The sequence below is a fragment of the Coregonus lavaretus genome, assembly GCF_964263955.1.
Source record: "Coregonus lavaretus genome assembly, chromosome: 19".
In the NCBI taxonomy this organism is placed as follows: Eukaryota; Metazoa; Chordata; class Actinopteri; order Salmoniformes; family Salmonidae; genus Coregonus; species Coregonus lavaretus.
In genome coordinates, this window is record NC_140006.1 from 22608996 (window position 1) to 22632771 (window position 23776).

The window sequence follows — 23776 nt, forward strand, 5'->3', positions numbered from 1 at the left end:
AATTTTTTAAAGAACTCAGTCATGGTCTCAACTTAATATTGAGAGTAAGAATAATAGAATACACCAGGTTCAATTTCGAAATTTGGTTGTGCATCAGGAATTTTTCTCTTTTTATGTCAGTTATTTACAGTCACTCAATTAGTGACTAGTTAGTCTAGCCAGCTATCTAAACTTGTCCGAATACCAACCAGGCACGCAAGGCACGTGCCCAGGCATCCTGACCTCCAGGGGGCCCACAATGATTTTGTTAGTAATTCTCACTCAGATAATATATTACATGGCATAAGTCATTACAAAATGTGTAGAATTCCAGGAAATGAGCTTTAAAACTCTCAAGGCGTCAGTGTAATGCGGTAGGCGAAGTCAGGCGCAGGACACAGAGCTAATCAAAAGGCGTACTTTACTCGTAGGTAAAAGAATGAACAACAACCTCCACGCAGGGAGGGAACAAACCCGCACACTAACGACAACCAAAACATGAACAAACACGCACAACACACAGTGTGAGACAGAGGGTTAAATAGGGAAGACATAACTACATGATGGGAAACAGGTGTGACCAATAAAGACAAAACAAGTCGAACATAGATACATGGATCAGTAGCAGCTAGTACTCCAGTGACGACGAACGCCGAAGCCTGCCCGAGCAAGGAGGGGCAGCCTCGGCTGAATCCGTAACAAAAACTGCAAAAATGTCTCTCCACCCCATGACAAAATCGGTAGAATTGCAGGAAATTAGCTGTAAAACTGAATTTTTTCTCTCTGCCCCTGGCTAGAGTAAAATTGCATTTTTTTTTTTTTTTTTATTGCAAAGTTCTTGCCACCCCATGGCAAAATATGTAGAATTTCAGAAAACTTGCTTTAAAATGATCCAATGCAGATATTATTATCTCAATGTCAAATCATTTCTGGGTAACAAATAAGTACCTTACTTTGATTGTTTTAAATTAAAATTAAAATTCTTAACAAAGAGCAATTTCTCAAGCAAGAATTTCGCTAGGACTATCTGGGAGTGGTCTAAGTGGGGAGGGGAAAACTGATAATGCGCTGTTATTGGCAGAGGTTTGGAACTCTTTCGTATTGGTCTATTAACTCATTTACCGCATGGTGCTGTCACCATTGAAGGCCAAAACTCAATTCCACCAAAACAGGCTGACATTTCAGGCGGTGTTTTCAAACAGCTCTTACACTAAAAGGGTATTATCATCATGTTCACAATTTCACAGTATTATTTGTATTTGTATTTATTAAGGATCCCCATTAGCTGCTGCCAAGGCAGCCATGGCTCTATGTAGTACTGTGCGCCTCCCATAGTATGTTCTTGACTTGGGGATTGTGAAGAGAGATTGCATTGAACATTATTCCAACCTCATAGTGTGGAAATATATATAAAACACAGGAAAATAACATTTTTGACTGCACTGGGTCTTTAAAACTGCAACATTTTCTCTACACCCCATGGCAAAATGTGTTGAAATGAACTTTAAAACAAAAAACAATTATCTCCAATTTACGGTGACACAAGGCCAGGTGATGAGTAGTAGCATAGGAATTGTGCATTCAGATTGTCTACTACTGTAACAGCAATGGTCCATTGGACATTCAGGTCATATTCTGGCAGCAACCTAGACAGTAGTTGCTGCTATGGCACATTTTGTGGCATCAGTTCACTGATTAATTTATAATGAAGTGTGGCTTACACAATGGCATACCCAGTTCTGCATCTGAACCCTTTCCCATCACATGGGAAAGAATAAAGATATGATTGTACTATTTAGATAGCACTGGCATTGATACTTTTTCCTGGTAAAAAGTTACATTTGCCTCCCAGCCACAACTACTGTACATATTTGATCTGGTTGAAAACACACTAATACGCTCCAGTAGTCTTAACTATTCCTGCTCTATCGCTCCAGGAAACTCTTGCTGTAAACTATGCATTGCAAACTTGATGGCACATTCATTATTTTAAAAAACACAAGTCAACTGAAAAACACATTGCAGTGAACCATCACAGTGCTGTAGAGATCAAGATGGCTTCTCTAAAGGGAGTCATTTCCAGCTCCTTCTACCCCCAACACAGAGCTAGGGTGGATGTATGGTGGAGAAAGGGGGCAGTCAGGGTGGGTCACCTTCTCCCTCATGGAAGCCAGAGCTGAATGGATGCGCACATGGAGCCTGTTCTCAAAGTCATAGCCAGCATAGTCCTCCTGTACAAACACAAGACATTACTACATCACATACAAATATTCACAAGTGCACATAATGGTAAGGAAATAACAAATATTTTAAAATGCATATTATGGATGACTGTCAGACTTGATTGATAATAATTGACAGCCAAATACAGCAGCTGAAAGCTACACGTTTCTAAAAACTAGGATACACTCTTGGCCCATACTGTAGAAGTGAAGTTCTACTGTACCTTGGCCTGGAGCATCAGAGCTCTGCCCTTCGCTTCAGACTGAGAAGAGAAGAACCACAACATCAATCAACTACTGCATTAAGCAACATACACTTTCTCTCCTCGGGGTTGACATTTTGCACAATACACTATAGCAACATGCCATATACACAGCTCACCTCAGGGCTGTCCAGTAAGACACAGCCTAACTCGTAGAAGGAGTAGGGCTGCACATAGGAGTTGTTCTGACGATCCATCTCATCTCTGGCAGCCAGATGGAAGCACTGCAATGTTTAATGACATAATAAAGAGTAGTAAACATTCACTATTCTGACTACATTCATATTTGCAGATAAATATTATGTGTGTACTTAGTTTTCAATACATATAAATAGGGTGATGAGACAGAACCTGAATGGAGTCGTTCATGTTGCCGAGACATCTGTGTATGTCACCAAGGAGCAGGTTTTTCAGGCCGGCACATGAGACGTCATCTAGCTCCTGCAGGACTAAGAGGAGACAGAAACAACCCACTGAGTTTTCTTCCAGATTCACAGGAATTCACTTTCATGGCACCACCACAACTACTCAGTGAAAGCTCAATCACCATGCTGCCTGAAATTGTAGCAGATCCTAAAAGTGTTGTGTGTGATGTCCTTCACAGCCAAAAGAGAATAGGCTATAATTGAATGTGTAGCAACCGTGGTGGTTGGGACTGGGAGTTTGATCATGTGCATGTGTAGGGCTGTTGCGGTGACTGTACCACCACACCGGCAGTCATGAGTCATCACCACACTTTGGTACAGCACTGGTCTAGCCTATACTCCAAAATTAAATAGGGCTTTTCTTTTCATAATTAATAGGCTGACATTTAGCTACAGAATCTCTCACCACCGTGCATTTCCATCTCCTCGTTCTCCTTCATTCCTTGCTCGAGTGTGCAGAGAGGGGTTGTCAACAGTTTAATCACATTTGTTTAGTTATGAAAATATGTTACTATCAATGTTCCCGAACAGATTACACTCGTTTTCCCAAATTAAGCACTGGGTAGCTTCAGGAACAGGGTTGGGGAGCCCATGGCATGCAAAGTTTGGGCTGAATATCACCTGTCGCGCAGCGAGAGGCTGCTCCTCAAACAGTGGTTGATTTGTGGAGTGAAATAAGTGTTCTTATAAGCACATGCATTTAGTTGTATATGCAATCCTGTGAAAGCAGAGTTTTGATGGTTACCACTAAAAAGAGGAAGATCCCAGCTGCTACTATATTTATTTCTGAGCTATTAATATTAAACGCATTGCTCCGATGTAAAACCGGAGTAGCCTACCTGGCATGATTGAAAAAGGAACCGCAGGAGCCTTCATTCGCTATTCGAGTGCATACAGATGACATGTATTTTTTCCCCCTGCCCCTGCCTAATCAAAATTACTTTCACATATTAGTAAAGCCAAGATTACATTTCATCACCGCCACAGCCCTATGTATGAGTGGTCTGTCTATGTTTGTGTTGATGTGGTCTGTGTATGGTGTTTACTGTATGTTTTCACAGCGTACCTTGGCTCATGGTCTGCAGCTTGGAGGTGGAGCAGTTAGGCAGGGCCTTCCACAGGTAAAGCACCTCGATCACAGCCAGGATACACAGCTCTCTGGATGGGGCGTGTTTCCTTAGCCTCTCCGCCTGCACACACACACGTACACACACACGTTTACCATCTCAGTCGAGAAGCAGAATTCTACTCACTAAATAATCAACTGCCAATTTTCCTCCATACAATTACTTCAGATCACCTTGAAACTGTATGAAATGCAAAATGATTTATTCTCACTAGAAGTAATAATTCACATTGATATATCTATAGAAATGTGCTGTTGTCAGTCCCACGCTCACCCTCTTCATAGAGAACTGTTCTATCTGGTTGTTCTTCCGTTTGAAACGCTTGTGTACGACCTTGAAGACAGCGGCAGCTCCCTCCAGATCTCCTGATGCTCCCTGGGACACTATAGTGGACCACAAACACAGAGAGATGTCCAGGGCTTAGAGTCTGCAGGGTATCTCAACACCAACATATTACCGTCATCAGGGCATGTATGCCATTATTGCTAATAGTTCAGAAGCTTTTCATTCAGGTGAGTTAGCATTCCCAGTTTTGGAAGTTCTTTTACTTTTGAAGAAAAAATAAAATAAAAAAGAGGGCGTTCTTCTAACCCCACCTCTAACTGCATGACTTCTAACCTCTGCCCTCTCACCTCCAGTTAGGTAGGTGTAGTAACACTGGGACCAGCGTGACTCAGTCGCCAGACGCTGAAAGGCCTTGTAGGCGTCACTGTACTTCAGCTCGATCATACTGCACCACCCTGAGAGCAGAGAGAATGAAGTGTCACTCAGGAACAACAAGGTAATGGTGTTGCATATGTTAAGAGTTGAGGAAGGAAAAGCATATTGTACCTATTTCATACAAACAAACATGCTGGATCTCCCTCTGGTCTGTAGCCAGCTCTAAGGCATTTTGGAAGGATGTCAAGGCACTGTTGATCTGGCACTGGATGAGTAGAGGAGAGGGGGAAGATTAGGACAAAGAACACACTACAGCCACAGGTGTAGACACAGGTTTCCTTGTGGCGTCTGTCTACTCCTATCTAGGTCGTGTCAAGTAGTGTACACCGCAGCACAAGAAAATGGGTGTTATTATTGGAGACATTCAGGTTGAACCACCCTGTTTAATTCTCCCTACTGAACATGGCCCAGGTCCTTACCTCCAGGCGCTGCACCCTGCCCTTGAAGAATATGAAGAGGGAGGAGTTAGGGTATACAGGCTCCTTTCTCTGCAGGATAGCCTTCGCCTCCATCAGACCGGCCTGTGTGTTAGAGCCGTCCAGGGCAAAGAAGGGTTGCACTACCGTATGGTACCACAAGAGGGCCAACCTGCCACAGGGGGAGAGAAACCATTGTTATTGACAACAGTGAGAGAGGTATACCGGTGAACATCAGCGTTCAGAGAGTGAACAGCCTGCTACCACACTCAGCAGATAAGTCAGCTGATAACAAAATCAATCAAAAATCTGCAGAATCAACAGTTGCATGCAGCATAGATGTGGAAGCAACAGCACTTGAAAGTCCAAGACAAAATTCCCTTCGGGCACAATAAAGTTAATCTTATCTTAAATGTTGAACATGTGTCCTCCTAAAATAAATACAATCTTTGTTCTCTGCCAAGGCATTCAAGTTCAACCAGGGCTGGGGCCAGGGCCAGCTTCTCTCTATTATTAAAGCAGTTAATCTTGGCCCCTGGCAGAGTGGAAAAGAGCTAATGGGCTTCAGGTCTGGTGAAAGCTGTGGTTTTATCCCAAATGGCAACCTATTCCCTATATAGTGTACTACTTTTGACCAGAGCCCTATGGGCCGTGGTCAAAAGTATTGCACTACGGAAGGAATAGGGTGCCATGTGGGACGCACACTGTGTCTTCTGCCTTCTGCTGTGGATGTGTGGGTAGAATCAAACATTCACCATTCAAATAGTGGATAATTTCTAATCAGTATGGCGGTGACTCCAGTAATAAATATGTTGTTCAATATGAATCACTGAAATTCAGAGCCAGCGAAGCTCCATACTTCGTGTAAGGGAAACAGGCCAGGGACCTCTCACAGGCCTGCTGGTTCTTTTCTCTTCCCAAATAATCAGACTACAAGACTTCTGTCTAGTCCATGTATAGGCTACGTTAGGTAGGATTACTACATATACAGTATCAGTCAAAAGTTTTAGAACACCTACTCATTCAATGGTTTTTCTTTCTTTTTGCTATTTTCTACATTGTACAATAATAGTGAAGACATCAAAACTATGAAATAACACATATGGAATCATGTAGTAACCAAAAAAGTGTTAAACAAATCAAAATATATTTTAGATTTTAGATTCTTCAAAAGTAGCCACCCTTTGCCTTGATGACAGCTTTGCACACTCTTGGCATTATCTCAACCAGCTTCATGAGGAATGCTTTTCCAAAAGTCTTGAAGGAGTTCCCACATATGCTGAGCACTTGTTGGCTGCTTTTCCTTCACTCTGCCGTCCAACTCATCCCAAACCATCTCAAATGGGTTGAGGTCGGGTGATTGTGGAGGCCAGGCCATCTGATGCAGCACTCCATCACTCTCCTTCTTGGTGAAATAGTCCTTACACAGCCTGGAGGTGTGTTTTGGGTCATTGTCCTGTTGAAAAACAAATGATAGTCCGACTAAGCGCGAACCAGATGGGATGGCGTATCGCTGCAGAATGCTGTGGTAGCCATGCTGGTTAAGTGTGCCTTAAATTCTAAATAAAATCACTGACAGTGTCACCAGCAAAGCACCATCACACCTCCTCCTCCATGCTTCACGGTGGGAAGCACACATGCGGAGATCATCCGTTCACCTACTCTGCGTCTCACAAAAACATGGCGGTTGGAACAAAGAATCCCAAATTTTGACTGGTCTAATGTCCATTGCTCGAGTTTCTTGGCCCAAGCAAGTCTCTTCTTCTTATTGGTGTCCTTTAGTAGTGGTTTCTATTCAGCAATACGACCATGAAGGCCTGATTCATGCAGTCTCCTCTGAACAGTTGATGTTGAGATGTGTCTGTTACTTGAACTCGGTGAAGCATTTATTTGGGCTGCAATCTGAGGCTGGTAACTCTAATGAACTTATCCTCTGCAGCAGAGGTCACTCTGGGTCTTCCTTTCCTGTGGCGGTCCTCATGAGAGCCAGTTTCATCATAGCGCTTGATGGTTTTTGCAACTGCATTTGAAGAAACTTTCAAAGTTCTTGAAATGTTCCGGATTGACTGACCTTCATGTCTTAAAGTAATGATGGACTGTCATTTCTCTTTGCTTATTTACATTTACATTTTAGTCATTTAGCAGACGCTCTTATCCAGAGCGACTTACAGTTAGTGAGTGCATACATTTTTATTTTTTATTTTATTTTATTATACTGAGCTGTTCTTGCCATAATATGGACTTGGTCTTTTACCAAATAGGGCCATCTTCTGTATACCACCCCTACCTTGTCACAACACAACTGATTGGCTCAAACACATTAAGAAGGAAAGAAATTCCACAAATTAACTTTTAAGAAGACACACCTGTTAATTGAAATGCATTCCAGGTGACTACCTCATGAAGCTGGTTGAGAGAATGCCAAGAGTGTGCAAAGCTGTCATCAAGGCAAAGGGTGGCTACTTTGAAGAATCTCAAATATAAAATATATTTGGATTTGTTTAACACTTTTTTGGTTACTACATGATTCCATGTGTTATTTTTTAATTTTTTAACATTTTACGTCATTTAGCAGACGCTCTTATCCAGAGCGACTTACAGTTAGTGAGTGCATACATTTTTTATTTTTATTTTATTTTATTATACTGAGCTGTTCTTGCCATAATATGGACTTGGTCTTTTACCAAATAGGGCCATCTTCTGTATACCACCCCTACCTTGTCACAACACAACTGATTGGCTCAAACACATTAAGAAGGAAAGAAATTCCACAAATTAACTTTTAAGAAGACACACCTGTTAATTGAAATGCATTCCAGGTGACTACCTCATGAAGCTGTTTGAGAGAATGCCAAGAGTGTGCAAAGCTGTCATCAAGGCAAAGGGTGGCTACTTTGAAGAATCTCAAATATAAAATATATTTGGATTTGTTTAACACTTTTTTGGTTACTACATGATTCCATGTGTTATTTTTTATTTTTTTTACATTTTACGTCATTTAGCAGACGCTCTTATCCAGAGCGACTTACAGTTAGTGCATACATTATTATTATTATTTTTTATTTTTTTCATACTGGCCCCCCGTGGGAATCGAACCCACAACCCTGGCGTTGCAAACACCATGCTCTACCAACTGAGCTACCTCCCTGCCGGCCATTCCCTCCCCTACCCTGGACGATGCTGGGCCAATTGTGCGCCGCCCCATTGGTCTCCCGGTTGCGGCCTGCTACAGCAGAGCCTGGATTCGAACCAGGATCTCTAGTGGCACAGCTAGACCACTGCGCCACTGTGCTATCTCCCGAGTGGCGCAGTGGTCTAAGGCACTGCATCGCAGTGCTAGCTGTGCCACTAGAGATCCTGGTTCAAATCCAGGCTCTGTCGCCGGCCGCGACCGGGAGACCCATGGGGAGGCGCATAATTGGCCCAGCGTCATCCAGGGTAGGGGAGGGAATGGCCGGCAGGGATGTAGCTCAGTTGGTAGAGCATGGTGTTTGCAACGCCAGGGTTGTGGGTTCGATTCCCACGGGGGGCAGTATGAAAAATAAAAATGTATACACTCACTAACTGTAAGTCGCTCTGGATAAGAGCGTCTGCTAAATGACTAAAATGTAAAAAATGTAAATGTTATTTCATAGTTTTGACGTCTTCACTATTATTCTACAATGTAGAAAATAGTAAAAATAAAGAAAAACCTTGGAATGAGTAGGTGCTTTTGACTGGTACTGTATTTCCTATCACTAAATACATGGTCACCATGTCCATGTGAAATATGTTGAATTAGATCAATTATTACACAGCAATGACCCCAAACACAGTTCAAGCCAAGGAAGTACAGTGGGGAGAACAAGTATTTGATACACTGCCGATTTTGCAGGTTTTCCTACTTACAAAGCATGTAGAAGTCTGTAATTTTTATCATAGGTACACTTCAACTGTGAGAGACGGAATATAAAACAAAAATCCAGAAAATCACATTGTATGATTTTTAAGTAATTAATTTGCATTTTATTGCATGACATAAGTATTTGATCACCTACCAACCTGTAAGAATTCCGGCTCTCACAGACCTGTTAGTTTTTCTTTAAGAAGCCCTCCTGTTATCCACTCATTACCTGTATTAACTGCACCTGTTTGAACTCGTTACCTGTATAAAAGACACCTGTCCACACATTCAATCAAACAGACTCCAACCTCTCCAGAATGGCCAAGACCAGAGAGCCGTGTAAGGACATCAGGGATAAAATTGTAGACCTGCACAAGGCTGGGATGGGCTACAGGACAATAGGCAAGCAGCTTGGTGAGAAGGCAACAACTGTTGGCGCAATTATTAGAAAATGGAAGAAGTTCAAGATGACGGTCAATCACCCTTGGTCTGGGGCTCCATGCAAGATCTCACCTCGTGGGGCATCAATGATCATGAGGAAGGTGAGGGATCAGCCCAGAACTACACGGCAGGACCTGGTCAATGACCTGAAGAGAGCTGGGACCACAGTCTCAAAGAAAACCATTGGTAACACACTACGCCGTCATGGATTAAAATCCTGCAGCGCACGCAAGGTCCCCCTGCTCAAGCCAGCACATGTCCAGGCCCGTCTGAAGTTTGCCAATGACCATCTGGATGATCCAGAGGAGGAATGGGAGAAGGTCATGTGGTTTGATGAGACAAAAATAGAGCTTTTTGGTCTAAACTCCACTCGCCGTGTTTGGAGGAAGAAGGATGAGTACAACCCCAAGAACACCATCCCAACCGTGAAGCATGGAGGTGGAAACATCATTCTTTGGGGATGCTTTTCTGCAAAGGGGACAGGACGACTCCACCGTATTGAGGGGAGGATGGATGGGGCCATGTATCGCAAGATCTTGGCCAACAACCTCCTTCCCTCAGTAAGAGCATTGAAGATGGGTCGTGGCTGGTTCTTCCAGCATGACAATGACCCGAAACACACAGCCAGGGCAACTAAGGAGTGGCTCCGTAAGAAGCATCTCAAGGTCCTGGAGTGGCCTAGCCAGTCTCCAGACCTGAACCCAATAGAAAATCTTTGGAGGGAGCTGAAAGTCTGTATTGCCCAGCGACAGCCCCGAAACCTGAAGCATCTGGAGAAGGTCTGTATGGAGGAGTGGGCCAAAATCCCTGCTGCAGTGTGTGCAAAACTGGTCAAGACCTTCAGGAAACGTATGATCTCTGTAATTGCAAACAAAGGTTTCTGTACCAAATATTAAGTTCTGCTTTTCTGATGTATCAAATACTTATGTCATGCAATAAAATGCAAATTAATTACTTAAAAATCATACAATGTGATTTTCTGGATTTTTTTAGATTCAGTTTCTCACAGTTGAAGTGTACCTATGATAAAAATGACAGACCTCTACACGCTTTGTAAGTAGGAAAACCTGCAAAATCGGCAGTGTATCAAATACTTGTTCTCCCCACTGTATAATAAACCAACACACGAGACAAAAAAACAAAACATTGACACTCTATGGTCAGTAGTGGTACACCTACTCACGTAGCTAGGGGGGCCTTCATGTCCTTACTTTCACTGGCATACGCGAGGGCAGACAGCCCCTGGTGACGGTCGCCGGGGAAACCCAGGAGGTTGACAATCTTCAGCTGGTGTGGCGGTATCATGGAGATGCACAGGTGGAACAGGCCGTAGCCAAAACTGACCGAGCCCTTAAGCCGGGCTAGGGCCTCCGGGCTCACCCCATTGGTCCTCTGGGTTGGGAGCATGGCCGCGCCGTGGTTGGCCTGGTCAGTGGATGGAGAGGGAGACACAAGCTGGTCGGAGGACCTCCTCTTGCTGCACTCCTGCAGCTGGTTGATGTCGCTGTAACACTTGTTGTACATCTTCCAGGCTTTGCGGAGGAGCCAGCCTCCTCTGATGTATGCTGGGTGGGTTTGGGAGAGGGGAAATCCATGAGAGATAATATAAATCAGCAGGATGTTAGAGTACTGAGAGACATGGTCTACATACCAATGTCCATTATAGCAAACCACTTATTGAGCATGCATTATAATCAGTATGCAAGAGTGGATATTGAAACAGAGCTATGATCTAAACCATACCAGTGAGTAGCAACAACACAGTGCAGTCATTCAGTCTAGTAGTAGCAGCTCAGCCGATCCGTCAAGTACTAATGGTTCATTCAGTCAGCTATAAGCCTACATGCAGGTCAAGGTAGAAGTGATGAGGCGTCTCACCTGACAGTTCCTGTTTGATGAAGGAGAGGACAGCGAGGTACACCTGGCAGTCTGCCACGATGATCTGTCTCTGGAGGTGGTCTACTATTGCCACCCCTGACCTCTGGGGGTACTGGAGGAAGGCCAAACACACAGAGCATGGTGATGTCAACATCTAAATTATAGTGCAAGGCCAAACACAGCACTGTGAGATAAGATGTCAACTTGACATTGGCAGACAGTAAGACAAGTCAGGCGTGTGTGGATAGAGGAGGTGTGAGGTGCTATGCAGTCAATAGGTATGAGCTTCGCTGAGGTTAATTAGGTGTGCGTGTACGCATTGTCCTTCACTTACACTCCTCCTGATCTTGTTTTTGATTGTCTCGATGACCCCGGCGTTGTCGCTCTCACAAAGTCTCTCAGTGGCTCTGAGGTCATCAAAGGCTGTCTGCATCTTCTCCTCCTCAAACGTCATCATGGCATTCTACACACACAGGCAGATTCATACAGTACCAGTCAGGGCCTTTCTCTCATTCTAGACAGTATGGTAGTCTTGGCGTAACTCCTTATCATGTAGCAACCCTATTGTTTGAAAGTAGGCTAAACAATGATCCTATCAGCAACAGACATATAGACACATGGTCAAATATATTGGCCCCCTTGCACTATACAATGGAGTGGAATGTTGTGTTTTCGCTTTTCAACAAAGGTTGAAAGGTAATTTTTTACCCCTTAGGCACCTGCAACTTATATTACCACAGGTGAGATAAACTACACAGTAAACAAGAATCACTTGACTCCAACCAAAATCATTTCCATGTTGAATAATTTAGTCCAGGCCAATGTTTTACGTTGAAGTGAAAGAAAATTCAGAATATAATTTATTATTTCTTTTTTTGGGGGGAGGGGTTTGGGGGGGGGGGTCCTGTGCAGTTGTAAATCAAATATTACACGTATGAACACCAAAACCTTTTTCAATTTCAACTTATTTTAGAGGAAATAGTGAATCATGAAAGGGTGCCAATATATTTGCCCTCAACTGTTTAACAATGAAAACCACAGCTAGACAATCAACTATGCATCCTGGACTTAGACTAAAATTGTATCTACCGTGATCATTTTCAAAGATGTGCACAAATCATTTATTCCCTGTCAGTATTCAAACCCACCGTGAGCCAGTTATATCAGATTGGTGAATCATTGATGATTCAGTATGTGGGCCAGCAGCGGTGGATGCACAAGACTAGTGCTGAGGATATCCCGGGTGTGCTATTAGTTGTGTGACCTTCAATTAATTTAGCCAATCTGCACCGCAAATGCACTATGACAAGGTTTATGTACAGTACCAGTCAAAAGTTTGGACACACCTACTCATTCCAGAGTTTTTCTTTTTTTTTTTAAACTATTTTCTACATTGTAGAATAATAGTGAAGACATCAACCTCCTCCTGTTCTTAACTCCAATAGAATCCAATGGTCTGCATTGCAGGAGTATCAAATGAGAATAGCAGTTGAATTTGGGAGACGTAGAGTAAATCAGTAAGAAGTTGACATCCTCTGACCTCTCCTCTCCAACACTACTTACCAGGAAGCTGACAAAACTGGCTCCGAAACTCATCAGTGGGCTGTGGGTCCTAGAAGAGAGAGGGAGATGGTTGCGGTAAGGGCTTGCACAGCTAAATTTAGATCAATTTCTTAAGAGAGACAGCCAGGACGGGTGATGTGGGGTGAGAGCTATAGAGTTGTTTCAAGTAAGTCAAACTTAGGTATCCTCCAGCAATACCATCTGAATTGCTTCCTTGTGCAGAGCGTCTGAAGATAGCCATCAAAGGTGGCAGGGTCAGGCTAAAGTAATTACTTAAATATGATTTGTAAGACTGCTCCATGAGAACATTTAATAGTAGTCGCATTTATGTCTCAAAGTCTGGATGGTTATTCACTTCCAAGAATGTAGAAGCCTTGAATTTTATGTTTTCATATTTAAGCCTACAGTATAGAAATATGGATGAGGGAGTCAACTTTCAGTTCCCTCCATCTCTTATGAGGGCTCAGAGCTCATTATATTTAGTGGGAGAGGTGACATTTAGGCTATCAACAGGAGACAAGGCTGTGGGTGTGTGTGTGTCTTTGAGGATCTAAGCCTGTTGTGTTTACGCTGTATTTTTCACTTCAAAGTCCCAAAAATGTCCTGGACTAAATTATTCAGAATTCAGAAGAATTCAAATGTATTTGGCTGGAGGTAGCTGATTCTCATTTACTGCGTAATTTCTTTCACCTGTGGTAAGTTGCAGGTGCCTACAGGGTAAAAATAGCCATTCAACCATTTTTGAAAAGAGAACACAGAACATTCTGTTCCATTGCACTCCATTGTAAAGTGCAAGGGTGCCAATAGCCTAGAAACCCGACGTTGAATTTAATTTACAGTGCCTTCAGCAAGTATTCACACCCATTGACTTTTTCCACATTGTGTTGTGTTACAGCCTGAATTTAAAATGGATGTCACTGGCCTACACACAACACCCCATAATGTCAAAGTGGAATTATCTCTGTAACCCACACATACAACTATCTGTAAGGTCCATCAGTCGAACAGTGTATTTCAAACACAGATTCAACCACAAAGACCAGTGAGGTTTTCCAATGCCTCGCAAAGAAGGGCACCCATTGGTAGATGGGTACATAAAAAAAAGCAGATATAGAATATCCCTTTGAGCATGGTGAAGTTATTAATTACACTTTGGATGGTGTATCAATACACCCAGTCACTACAAAGAAACAGGCGTCCTTCCTAACTCAGTTGCCGGAGAGGAAGGAAACCGCTAAGGGATTTCACCATGAGGCCAATAGTGACATTAAAACAGTTACAGAGTTGAATGGCTGTGATAGGAGAAAACTGAGGATGGATCAACAACATTGTAGTTACTCCACAATACTAACCTAATTGACAGAGTGAAAAGATGGAAACCTGTACAGAATACAAATATTCCAAAACATGCATCCTGTTTGCAATAAGGTGCTAAAGTAAAACTGCACAAAATGTGGCAAAGCAATTAACTTTATGTCCAGAATACAAAGAGTTAGGTCTGGGGCAAATCCAACACAACACCGAGCACCACTTTTCATATTTTCAAGTATGGTGGTGGCTGCATCATGTTATGGGTATGCTTGTCATGGCAAGGACTAGGGATTTTTTTTTTCTGAAGGCACTAATTCTACATTGGGCATAATTGAGTGTTTGGATCAGGAAAGTTTCCTCTCACAACCTCTACAAGCCAGTTATCCGTGTGGTTGGTCATTTTGCAGTTAGGAATTTAAGACAATATATCTACAGGAAAGTATAATTACATCAACTTTTCAAAGCGCTGGTAGTGCGTTCAGATTTCTATCACCTGAAGCATATTGCAGAACCATGTAAACACGTGCACGAGCTCAGCAAGTATGCATGCATCTCATGCACATATTTTCATCTTGTTCGCATGCTTCAGGTGATAGAAATCTGAATGCATTCCTACCTGCAAAAGGACCAACCACACGGGATAACCGTGTGTAAGATAAAATATTATTTTATTCAACATTCTGGCTTGTAGAGGTCGTGAGAGGAAACGTTCCTGATAATTTCAATACAAGACTATAGCTGAGGCAAGAAATCTACTGATTTGGAAGGTATTCGGGAAGGTATTCAGACCCCTTGACTTTTTCCACATTTTGTAATGTTACAGCCTTACTCTAAAATGGATTAAATAAATAAAATCTCCTCAGCAATCTACACACAATACCCCATAATGACAAAGTGTAAACAGGTTTTTAGGAATTTTGGCAAATGTATTACAAAAAAAAAACATTAATACCTTATTTAAGTATTCAGACCCTTTGCTATGAGACTCGAAATTGAGCTCAGGTGCATCCTGTTTCCATTAATCATCCTTGAAATGTTTCTACAACTTGATTGGAGTCCACCTGTGGTCAATTCAATTGATTGGACATGATTTGGAAAGGCACACACCTGTCTATATAAAAAACCAAGCCATGAGGTCGAAGGAATTATCCGTAGAGCTCCGAGACAGGATTGTGTCGAGGCACAGATCTGGGGAAGGGTACCAAAAAAATTCTGCAGCATTGAAGGTCCCCAAGAACACAGTGGCCTCCATCATTCTTAAATGGAATTAGTTTGGAACCACCAAGACTCTTCCTAGAGCTGGCCACCTGGCCAAACTGAGCAATCGGGGGAGAAGAGCCTTGGTCAGGGAGGAGACCAAGAACCCGATGGTCACTCTGACAGAGCTCCAGAGTTCCTCTGTGGAGATGGGAGAACCTTCCAGAAGGACAACCATCTCTGCAGCACTCCACCAATCAGGCCTTTATGGTAGAGTGGCCAGATGGAAGCCACTCCTCAGTAAAAGGCACATGACAGCCCGCTTGGAGTTTGCCAAAAGGCACCTAAAGGACTCTCAGACCATGAGAAACAGGATTCTCTGGTCTGATGAAACCAAGATTGAACTCTTTGGACTGAATGCTAAGCGTCACGTCAGGAGGAAACCTGGCACCATCCCTACGGTGAAGCATGGTGGTGGCAGCATCATGCTGTGGGGATGTTTTTCAGCGGCAGGGACTGGGAGAATAGTCATGATCGAGGCAAAGATGAACGGAGCAAAGTACAGAGAGATCCTTGATGAAAACCTGCTCCAGAGCGCTCAGGACCTCAGACTGGGGCGAAGGTTCACCTTCCAACAGAACAACGACCCTAAGCACACAGCCAAAACAATGCAGGAGTGGCTTCGGGACAAGTCTCTGAATGTCCTTGAGGGGCCCTGCCAGAGCCCGGACTTGAACCCGATCGAACATCTCCGGAGAGACCTGAAAATAGCTGTGCAGCGACGCTCCCCATCCAACCTGACAGAGCTTGAGAGGATCTGCAGAGAAGAATAGGAGAAACTCCCCAAATACAGGTGTGCCAAGCTTGTAGCTTCATACCCAAGAAGACTTGAGGCTGTAATCGCTGCCAAAGGTGCTTCAACAAAGTACTGAGTAAAGGGTCTGAATACTTATGTAAATGTCATATTTCCGTTTCTAATTTTTATTAAATTAGCAAAAAATATATAAAACCTGTTTTGCTTTGCCATTATGGTGTATCATGTCTAGATTTATGAGAGAAAAAAATAACAATTTAAATAAATGTAATAATAAGGCTGTAACGTGACAAAATGTGGGAAAGGTGAAGGGGTCTGAATACTTTCCGAATGCACTGTAGATATGGATAATGATGCCACTTATTTAGTTGCCGATGATATTTGACGAGTGAGGTGGTGCTAACTAGTAAATCATGTGAACAGCTTTGGAAGACCAACTTGTTTGCTCTCGGAGTGTAACCTTAGTACAAGAACATTCAATGACTGACATGACGGGAATGGTTGTGGCCTGCTTTGTATGCTATAGGCCTACAACCCAACCACTGCTAACTCAGACATTTGCCACATTCAAGACAACTCGGAAACTCAGAGATAAAATGTGCATATGTTTTTTTGCGTAGAGCTTCTTATGTGTTAATTCTGATACTTTCCAAGTGGGAAACTCAGACCTCATCTTTCTACAACGAGTTGCCAAGTCTGAGATTTCTGAGTTTCCAAGTTGTCCTGAACATGGCAACAGTCTTCCCAACTGGTGTGGGATCTTAGCTAAAAATCTAGCACAAACAGGTTCTTTGATAAAGTACAGCTTTACAGCAAAAATGTCCAAATCTATTTTAAATTTCAATTATCCCTGTAAGATATAGCCCTAGTTCAGTTTGGCTTGCTCATCAAAACAATCCTCTCAAACTTACAGTATAGAGTTGATAACGATATGAGCATATTGCAAAAGTGCTTGGAGTCAACACTTTTGCATTGCTTTGAGGGAAAAAGGAAACATTTCATATTAGAGAGAACTGCAAATAAACACTGAATGACAATGTCTCTTCAGCATGATACAAGAACTCAACCTTTAATGTCAATTATCTAAAAACTTCATATTCGCAGATGTTGTAGCTTTGACTCCACATCATCTGAGCAAGAGGACAAATACATTAGAGTGTCTAGTTTGAGATACAGACGCCTCACAGGTCCTCAACTGTCAGCTTCATTAAATAGTACCCGCAAAACACCAGTCTCAACGTCAACAGTGAAGAGGCGACTCCGGGATGCTGACCTTCTAGGCAGAGTTGCAAAGAAAAAGCCATATCTCTGACTGCCCATCTTAATATTTTCTTTTTATTGGCCAGTCTGAGATATGGCTTGTGTCATATACATACATATACACATACAAATACAGTGGGGAGAACAAGTATTTGATACACTGCCGATTTTGCAGGTTATTTTATTTTATTATACTGAGCTGTTCTTGCCATAATATGGACTTGGTATTTTACCAAATAGGGCTATCTTCTGTATACCACCCCTACCTTGTCACAACACAACTGATTGGCTCTAACACATTAAGGAAAGAAATTCCACAAATTAACTTTTAAGAAGACACACCTGTTAATTGAAATGCATTCCAGGTGACTACCTCATGAAGCTGGTTGAGAGAATGCCAAGAGTGTGCAAAGCTGTCATCAAGGCATAGGGTGGCTACTTTGACGAATCTCAAATATAAAATATATTTGGATTTGTTTAACACTTTTGGTTACTACATGATTCCATGTGTTATTTCATAGTTTTGACGTCTTCACCATTATTCTACAATGTAGAAAATAGTAAAAATAAAGAAAAACCTTGGAATGAGTAGGTGCTTTTGACTGGTACTGTATTTCCTATCACTAAATACATGGTCACCATGTCCATGTGAAATATGTTGAATTAGATCAATTATTACACAGCAATGACCCCAAACACAGTTCAAGCTAAGGAAGTACAGTGGGGAGAACAAGTATTTGATACACTGTCGATTTTGCAGGTTTTCCTACTTACAAAGCATGTAGAAGTCTTTTTAGCATGTAGTAATTTTTATCATAGGTACACTTCAACTGTGAGAGACGGAATCTAAAACAAAAATCCAGAAAATCACATTGTATGATTTTTAAGTAATTAATTTGCATTTTATTGCATGACATAAGTATTTGATCACCTACCAACCTGTAAGAATTCCGGCTCTCACAGACCTGTTAGTTTTTCTTTAAGAAGCCCTCCTGTTCTCCACTCATTACCTGTATTAACTGCACCTGTTTGAACTCGTTACCTGTATAAAAGACACCTGTCCACACATTCAATCAAACAGACTCCAACCTCTCCACAATGGCCAAGACCAGAGAGCTGTGTAAGGACATCAGGGATAAAATTGTAGACCTGCATAAGGCTGGGATGGGCTACAGGACAATAGGCAAGCAGCTTGGTGAGAAGGCAACAACTGTTGGCGCAATTATTAGAAAATGGAAGAAGTTCAAGATGACGGTCAATCACCCTTGGTCTGGGGCTCCATGCAAGATCTCACCTCGTGGGGCATCAATGATCATGAGGAAGGTGAGGGATCAGCCAAGAACTACACAGCAGGACCTGGTCAATGACCTGAAGAGAGCTGGGACCACAGTCTCAAAGAAAACCATTAGTAACACACTACGCTGTCATGGATTAAAATCCTGCAGCGCACGCAAGGTCCCCCTGCTCAAGCCAGCGCATGTCCAGGCCCGTCTGAAGTTTGCCAATGACCATCTGGATGATCCAGAGGAGGAATGGTAGAAGGTCATGTGGTCTGATGAGATAAAAATAGAGCTTTTTGGTCTAAACTCCACTCGCCGTGTTTGGAGGAAGAAGAAGGATGAGTACAACCCCAAGAACACCATCCCAACTGTGAAGCATGGAGGTGGAAACATCATTCTTTGGGGATGCTTTTCTGCAAAGGGGACAGGACGACTGCACCATATTGAGGGGAGGATGGATGGGGCCATGTATCACGAGATCTTGGCCAACAACCTCCTTCCCTCAGTAAGAGCATTGAAGATGGGTCGTGGCAGGGTCTTCCAGCATGACAACGACCCGAAACACACAGCCAGGGCAACTAAGGAGTGGCTCCGTAAGAAGCATCTCAAGGTCCTGGAGTGGCCTAGCCAGTCTCCAGACCTGAACCCAATAGAAAATCTTTGGAGGGAGCTGAAAGTCCGTATTGTCCAGCGACAGCCCCGAAACCTGAAGGATCTGGAGAAGTCTGTATGGAGGAGTGGGCCAAAATCCCTGCTGCAGTGTATGCAAACCTGGTCAAGACCTACAGGAAACGTATGATCTCTGTAATTGCAAACAAAGGTTTCTGTACCAAATATTAAGTTCTGCTTTTCTGATGTATCAAATACTTATGTCATGCAATAAAAAGCCAATTAATTACTTAAAAATCATACAATGTGATTTTCTGGATTTTTGTTTTAGATTCCGTCTCTCACAGTTGATGTGTACCTATGATAAAAATTACAGACCTCTACATGCTTTGTAAGTAGGACAACCTGCAAAATCGGCAGTGTATCAAATACTTGTTCTCCCCACTGTACATACATATCCTTTTTTTAAATATATTTCCCTTTATTACATTCCAACCCCACCACCCCTTCCCTAATTGGAGTAAACAACAACGCTTAGGCCTCTACTTCCAGCTTATACATACTATATGTATGTTATGGACACAGTCAATTTTACAATAATTCTATTTTGTTTAAACCTCTCCGACCATTTTCATGATGGCCATATCTTTCTAACTGTGCTCTTTCACAAAAGCTCTCAACCTATAACCTATATACGTATCATGGACACAGTATGCTTTACATTAGTTATCTTGTTGTTATTAGTTGTTGTTAGTTGTTATTAGTCCCATCCTTCAGCTCCATTTAACACCTCCCATCTATCTCTTAACACCATCTGTACTGGATTTCTATTTGCCATATATTTTTCAACTGTACTGTGATGTTTCACAAAAGTTCTGAACCCATCTATTCTCATTATTTCTACAGATTGTACATTGAAAATAAACATTTTTGCTCAAAGTATTATTATATTATTGATCGATTGACTATAACTTTTCAGATCACCCAGTAGTGCTATCTGCAGGGTTAGCTCCAGGTAAATATTGCAATCCTTCTGCCATTCCTGGACCTGTGACCAAAAACAAGCTACAAATGGACAGTACCAAAACAAATGATCAAATGATTCTGTCTCTTCACAGCAAAATCTACAGAGCTGGGAAGATTGTATCCCCCATATAAATAACATTCTGGTAGCAAGAATTTTGTATAATAATTTAAATTAAAAAATTCTAAGTTTTGAATCCGGCGTCGTTTTGCGTATCAATTCATAAACACTATGCCATGGAATCGGTACGTCAAAAATCTCTTCCCAACTGTTTCGCAATCTATATTGGACGGCTGTCAATCCTTTGGTCCTTAAATGAAACTGGTATACTTTTTTATTTATCACAAATTTCTTTAACCAATTACGTTCTTTAATGCAGGGCCGACAGACAAGTTCCTTACTTTTTCCCCCCTTCCACTTTCCTCTTCCATTTTTGCGGTAATGCTGCAATTATTTGGTTGTAATTTTGGGTAGAGCAGACATTTACATTTTAGTCATTTAGCAGACGCTCTTATCCAGAGCAAATTACAGTTAGTGAGTGCATACATTCTTTTTTTCCTGGCCCCCCGTGGGAATCGAACCCACAACCCTGGCGTTGCAAACGCCATGCTCTACCAACTGAGCTACACGGGACCCAGACATTTCCATATGTTTTTGTTAGCTGCATGTGCGACATAACTCCACCAGTCCTACCTATGATATAATTTACGAAGATGATACCTTTTTTAAACATCTGAGTTTTTTTTGTTATGCCAGCCATCGGTTGAGACAACATGCTTTTGAATACAGGGTGGGTGTCATTTCAATCATAGAAATAGAATTCATAGAATGGACCTATCCCTTCAGACCATTTCAATTTAGCTGTTACATCATTCAAATTGTATTGACATTTTTACTTCTAATTACTACCACAAAGAAGACCGCCGGTCCACCCACAGTCGAAAGTCAACTTAAATGGTAATGTCTATTCTATTATCTATATTTATATGATTTCAAAAGGTTGCCCAAGGAGGATAGACAATATAATTTAAAACAGATATTCCCATTCAAGTCAAGATTCTGATGTGTGGACCTCCAACCATCTTTGTGGTACCATTTGAAAGTTTACATTTCAATTGTATTCCCATTTTAGTACATTTATCAGCCAAAACACCCACCCTGTATTCAAGAGCATGTCTCAACTGATGGCGGGCACAACACAAAAACGTTAGATGTAAAATAGGGTTTAAACTACAACATATGCGAATATGAAGAAAAAAATAGTTTACGCGTTTTTAGATAATTTACACTAAGGGGGAGGGTGGTAGGCTAAGCAAAATGGGTTAACATTGAGCACCCTTAACTCTTGAATGTTTTGACACTCCACCAAAAAGTCACTTTCTGAGGACTTCTACAATGGGCAAATACTGTATGTATGGCAGGCTTCGTTCAAATCAAAAGGGGTGCTGTCAAAAAATTATTGAATTCCAATTGATTTACCCTATTACAAGTTAAAATTGTTGCTGCAATGAGAACAATTGTAGCAAACTGATGAGTTCTTGAGTTGTAACAAATAAGCAGTGGTGTAAAGTACTTATGTAAAAATACTTTAAAGTACTTAAGTAGTTTTTTGGGGTATCTGTACTTTACTATTTATATTTTTGACAACTTTTACTTCACTAAATTCCTAAAGAAAATTATGTACTTTTTCCTCCATACATTTTCCCTGACACCCAAAAGTACTCGTTACATTTTGAATGCTTAGCAGGACAGGAAAACGGTCAGATTCACACACTTATAAAGATAACATTCCCTCATCCTACTGCCTCTGATCTGTCTGACTCACTAAACACAAATGCTTAGTTTGTAAATTATGTCTGAGTGTTGGAGTGTGCCCCTCACTATCCGTAAATAAAAAAATGTAAGAAAATGGTGCCGTCTGGTTTGCTTAATGTAGGGAATTTGAAATGATTTATACTTTTACTTTTGATACTTTTGATATATTTTAAACCAAATACTTTTAGACTTTTACTGAAGTAGTATTTTACTGTGTGACTTTCACTTTTACTTGAGTAATTTTCTATTAAGGTATCTTTACTTTTACTCAAGTATGACAATTGGGTAACATTACTTTTTCCATCCATGCAAATTAGCTTATACCCAATAGGCCTACTAATCAGTTCCACGTGGGCTTCCTCAATCTGAAAAAATAAATAGGGCCCGGAAATAACAAACTATACAGCATAAATACTTAAAGGATAGCTCCTAGAATTCAAAACTTCCCCACATCAATAAACCAATGAAACAGTGATTTCAGTTAATTGTTTATGGCACAGCACCGTCTAACCTGTATTTTCTGAAAAGTTCGTCGCTCTCCTTGAATCCGTTGTTAAGCAGCATGTTTATTCCTTGAAATGCCAACTCTGCATCGTCAATCTTCTCTGTCTCCTCATGTTGTCGTGATGGTTCTGGGTCCGCCATCGATCACAACCCGTCTGTTTAGTGTCAACTGTTTACCAATTTCCCGAACCACAACACACCAGAGAAATGGAAGTGACAGCCGGAGGCGGTGCACCTCGTCTCGTTGCTGTTACAGTGGGCTGATAAAGTAGCTCACCGCCCACTTCGAACTAACAATTGACTCTATCGCATGTTCTTATCATAAATTATAGTTTAATTTAATCAAAGGTGTTTGAGGTAGCTACAAGAATATACTTGGTTTACATTGTTTTCAGCAGCGTTGTGTCTGTCTTCCGCTCTGTGTTGGGGTGCGTTCCCAAATAATAGAGGAAATGGAAACGCTCCGCAAAATGGTATTCTTGCCGCCAGTGATTCAGCCAATGAGCGTATAGTATGGTGCAAATAGCGTTTAGAGGCGCTAGTTATCCAAAATTTCACATGTGAAAATGAAGCAGATGTTTTTATATAAAACATTAGGGAGTGGGAAATATACCCTATTTTCTATATATCAACTACTTTGCAATGTCAAAATTAACAGACTAATATCCAAAAGATGCAACACTAATATTGGATAAGGGCATGCTTTATGCTGTAGGCCAGGGCTACTCAACTCATACCCTACGAGGTCCAGAGCCTGCTGGTTTTCTCTTCTACCTAATAATGAATTGCACACCCCTGGTGTCCCAGGTCTAAAGCAGTCCCTGATTAGAGGGGAACAATGAAAATATGCAGTAGTACTGGCTTCGAGGTTGAGTTGAGGGCTGTAGGCTATTGTATTCAAAGGTTGCACATGACATATAAATACCAAGTTCAAAACAAATACAAGCATTTACAACTGACATAAATAGGCAACAAAGACTGATGGACAGACATGATTAACCCACTCACAAATGTTGAATGATATCAGTGGTCAAAAGGCAGGAAT

The 23776-nt window shown here is 41.7% G+C and overlaps 1 protein-coding gene across 2 annotated transcripts; it reads right to left on the reverse strand.

Moving 5' to 3' along the window:
• Window positions 1-384: 384 nt before the first annotated feature.
• Window positions 385-23218, reverse strand: LOC311146178 (tetratricopeptide repeat protein 39C-like). 2 transcript variants are annotated; one of them, XM_084182670.1, is made up of 14 exons: window positions 22739-23218; window positions 12918-12966; window positions 11689-11817; window positions 11355-11466; window positions 10660-11041; window positions 5156-5324; window positions 4848-4941; window positions 4649-4756; window positions 4290-4399; window positions 3956-4079; window positions 2816-2913; window positions 2584-2688; window positions 2426-2464; window positions 385-2210 (listed from the first exon to the last, which is right to left on the reverse strand). In XM_084182670.1, exons 1-14 carry the CDS (start codon window positions 22870-22872, stop codon window positions 2043-2045), a joined length of 1821 nt encoding a protein of 606 aa, XP_084038796.1. In that variant the 5' UTR covers window positions 22873-23218; the 3' UTR covers window positions 385-2042. The 2 variants fall into 2 exon arrangements, with proteins under 2 accessions (XP_084038796.1, XP_084038797.1); XM_084182671.1 differs by lacking the exon at window positions 12918-12966 and having other exon boundaries at window positions 22739-22988.
• Between the last annotated feature and the right edge of the window lie 558 nt (window positions 23219-23776).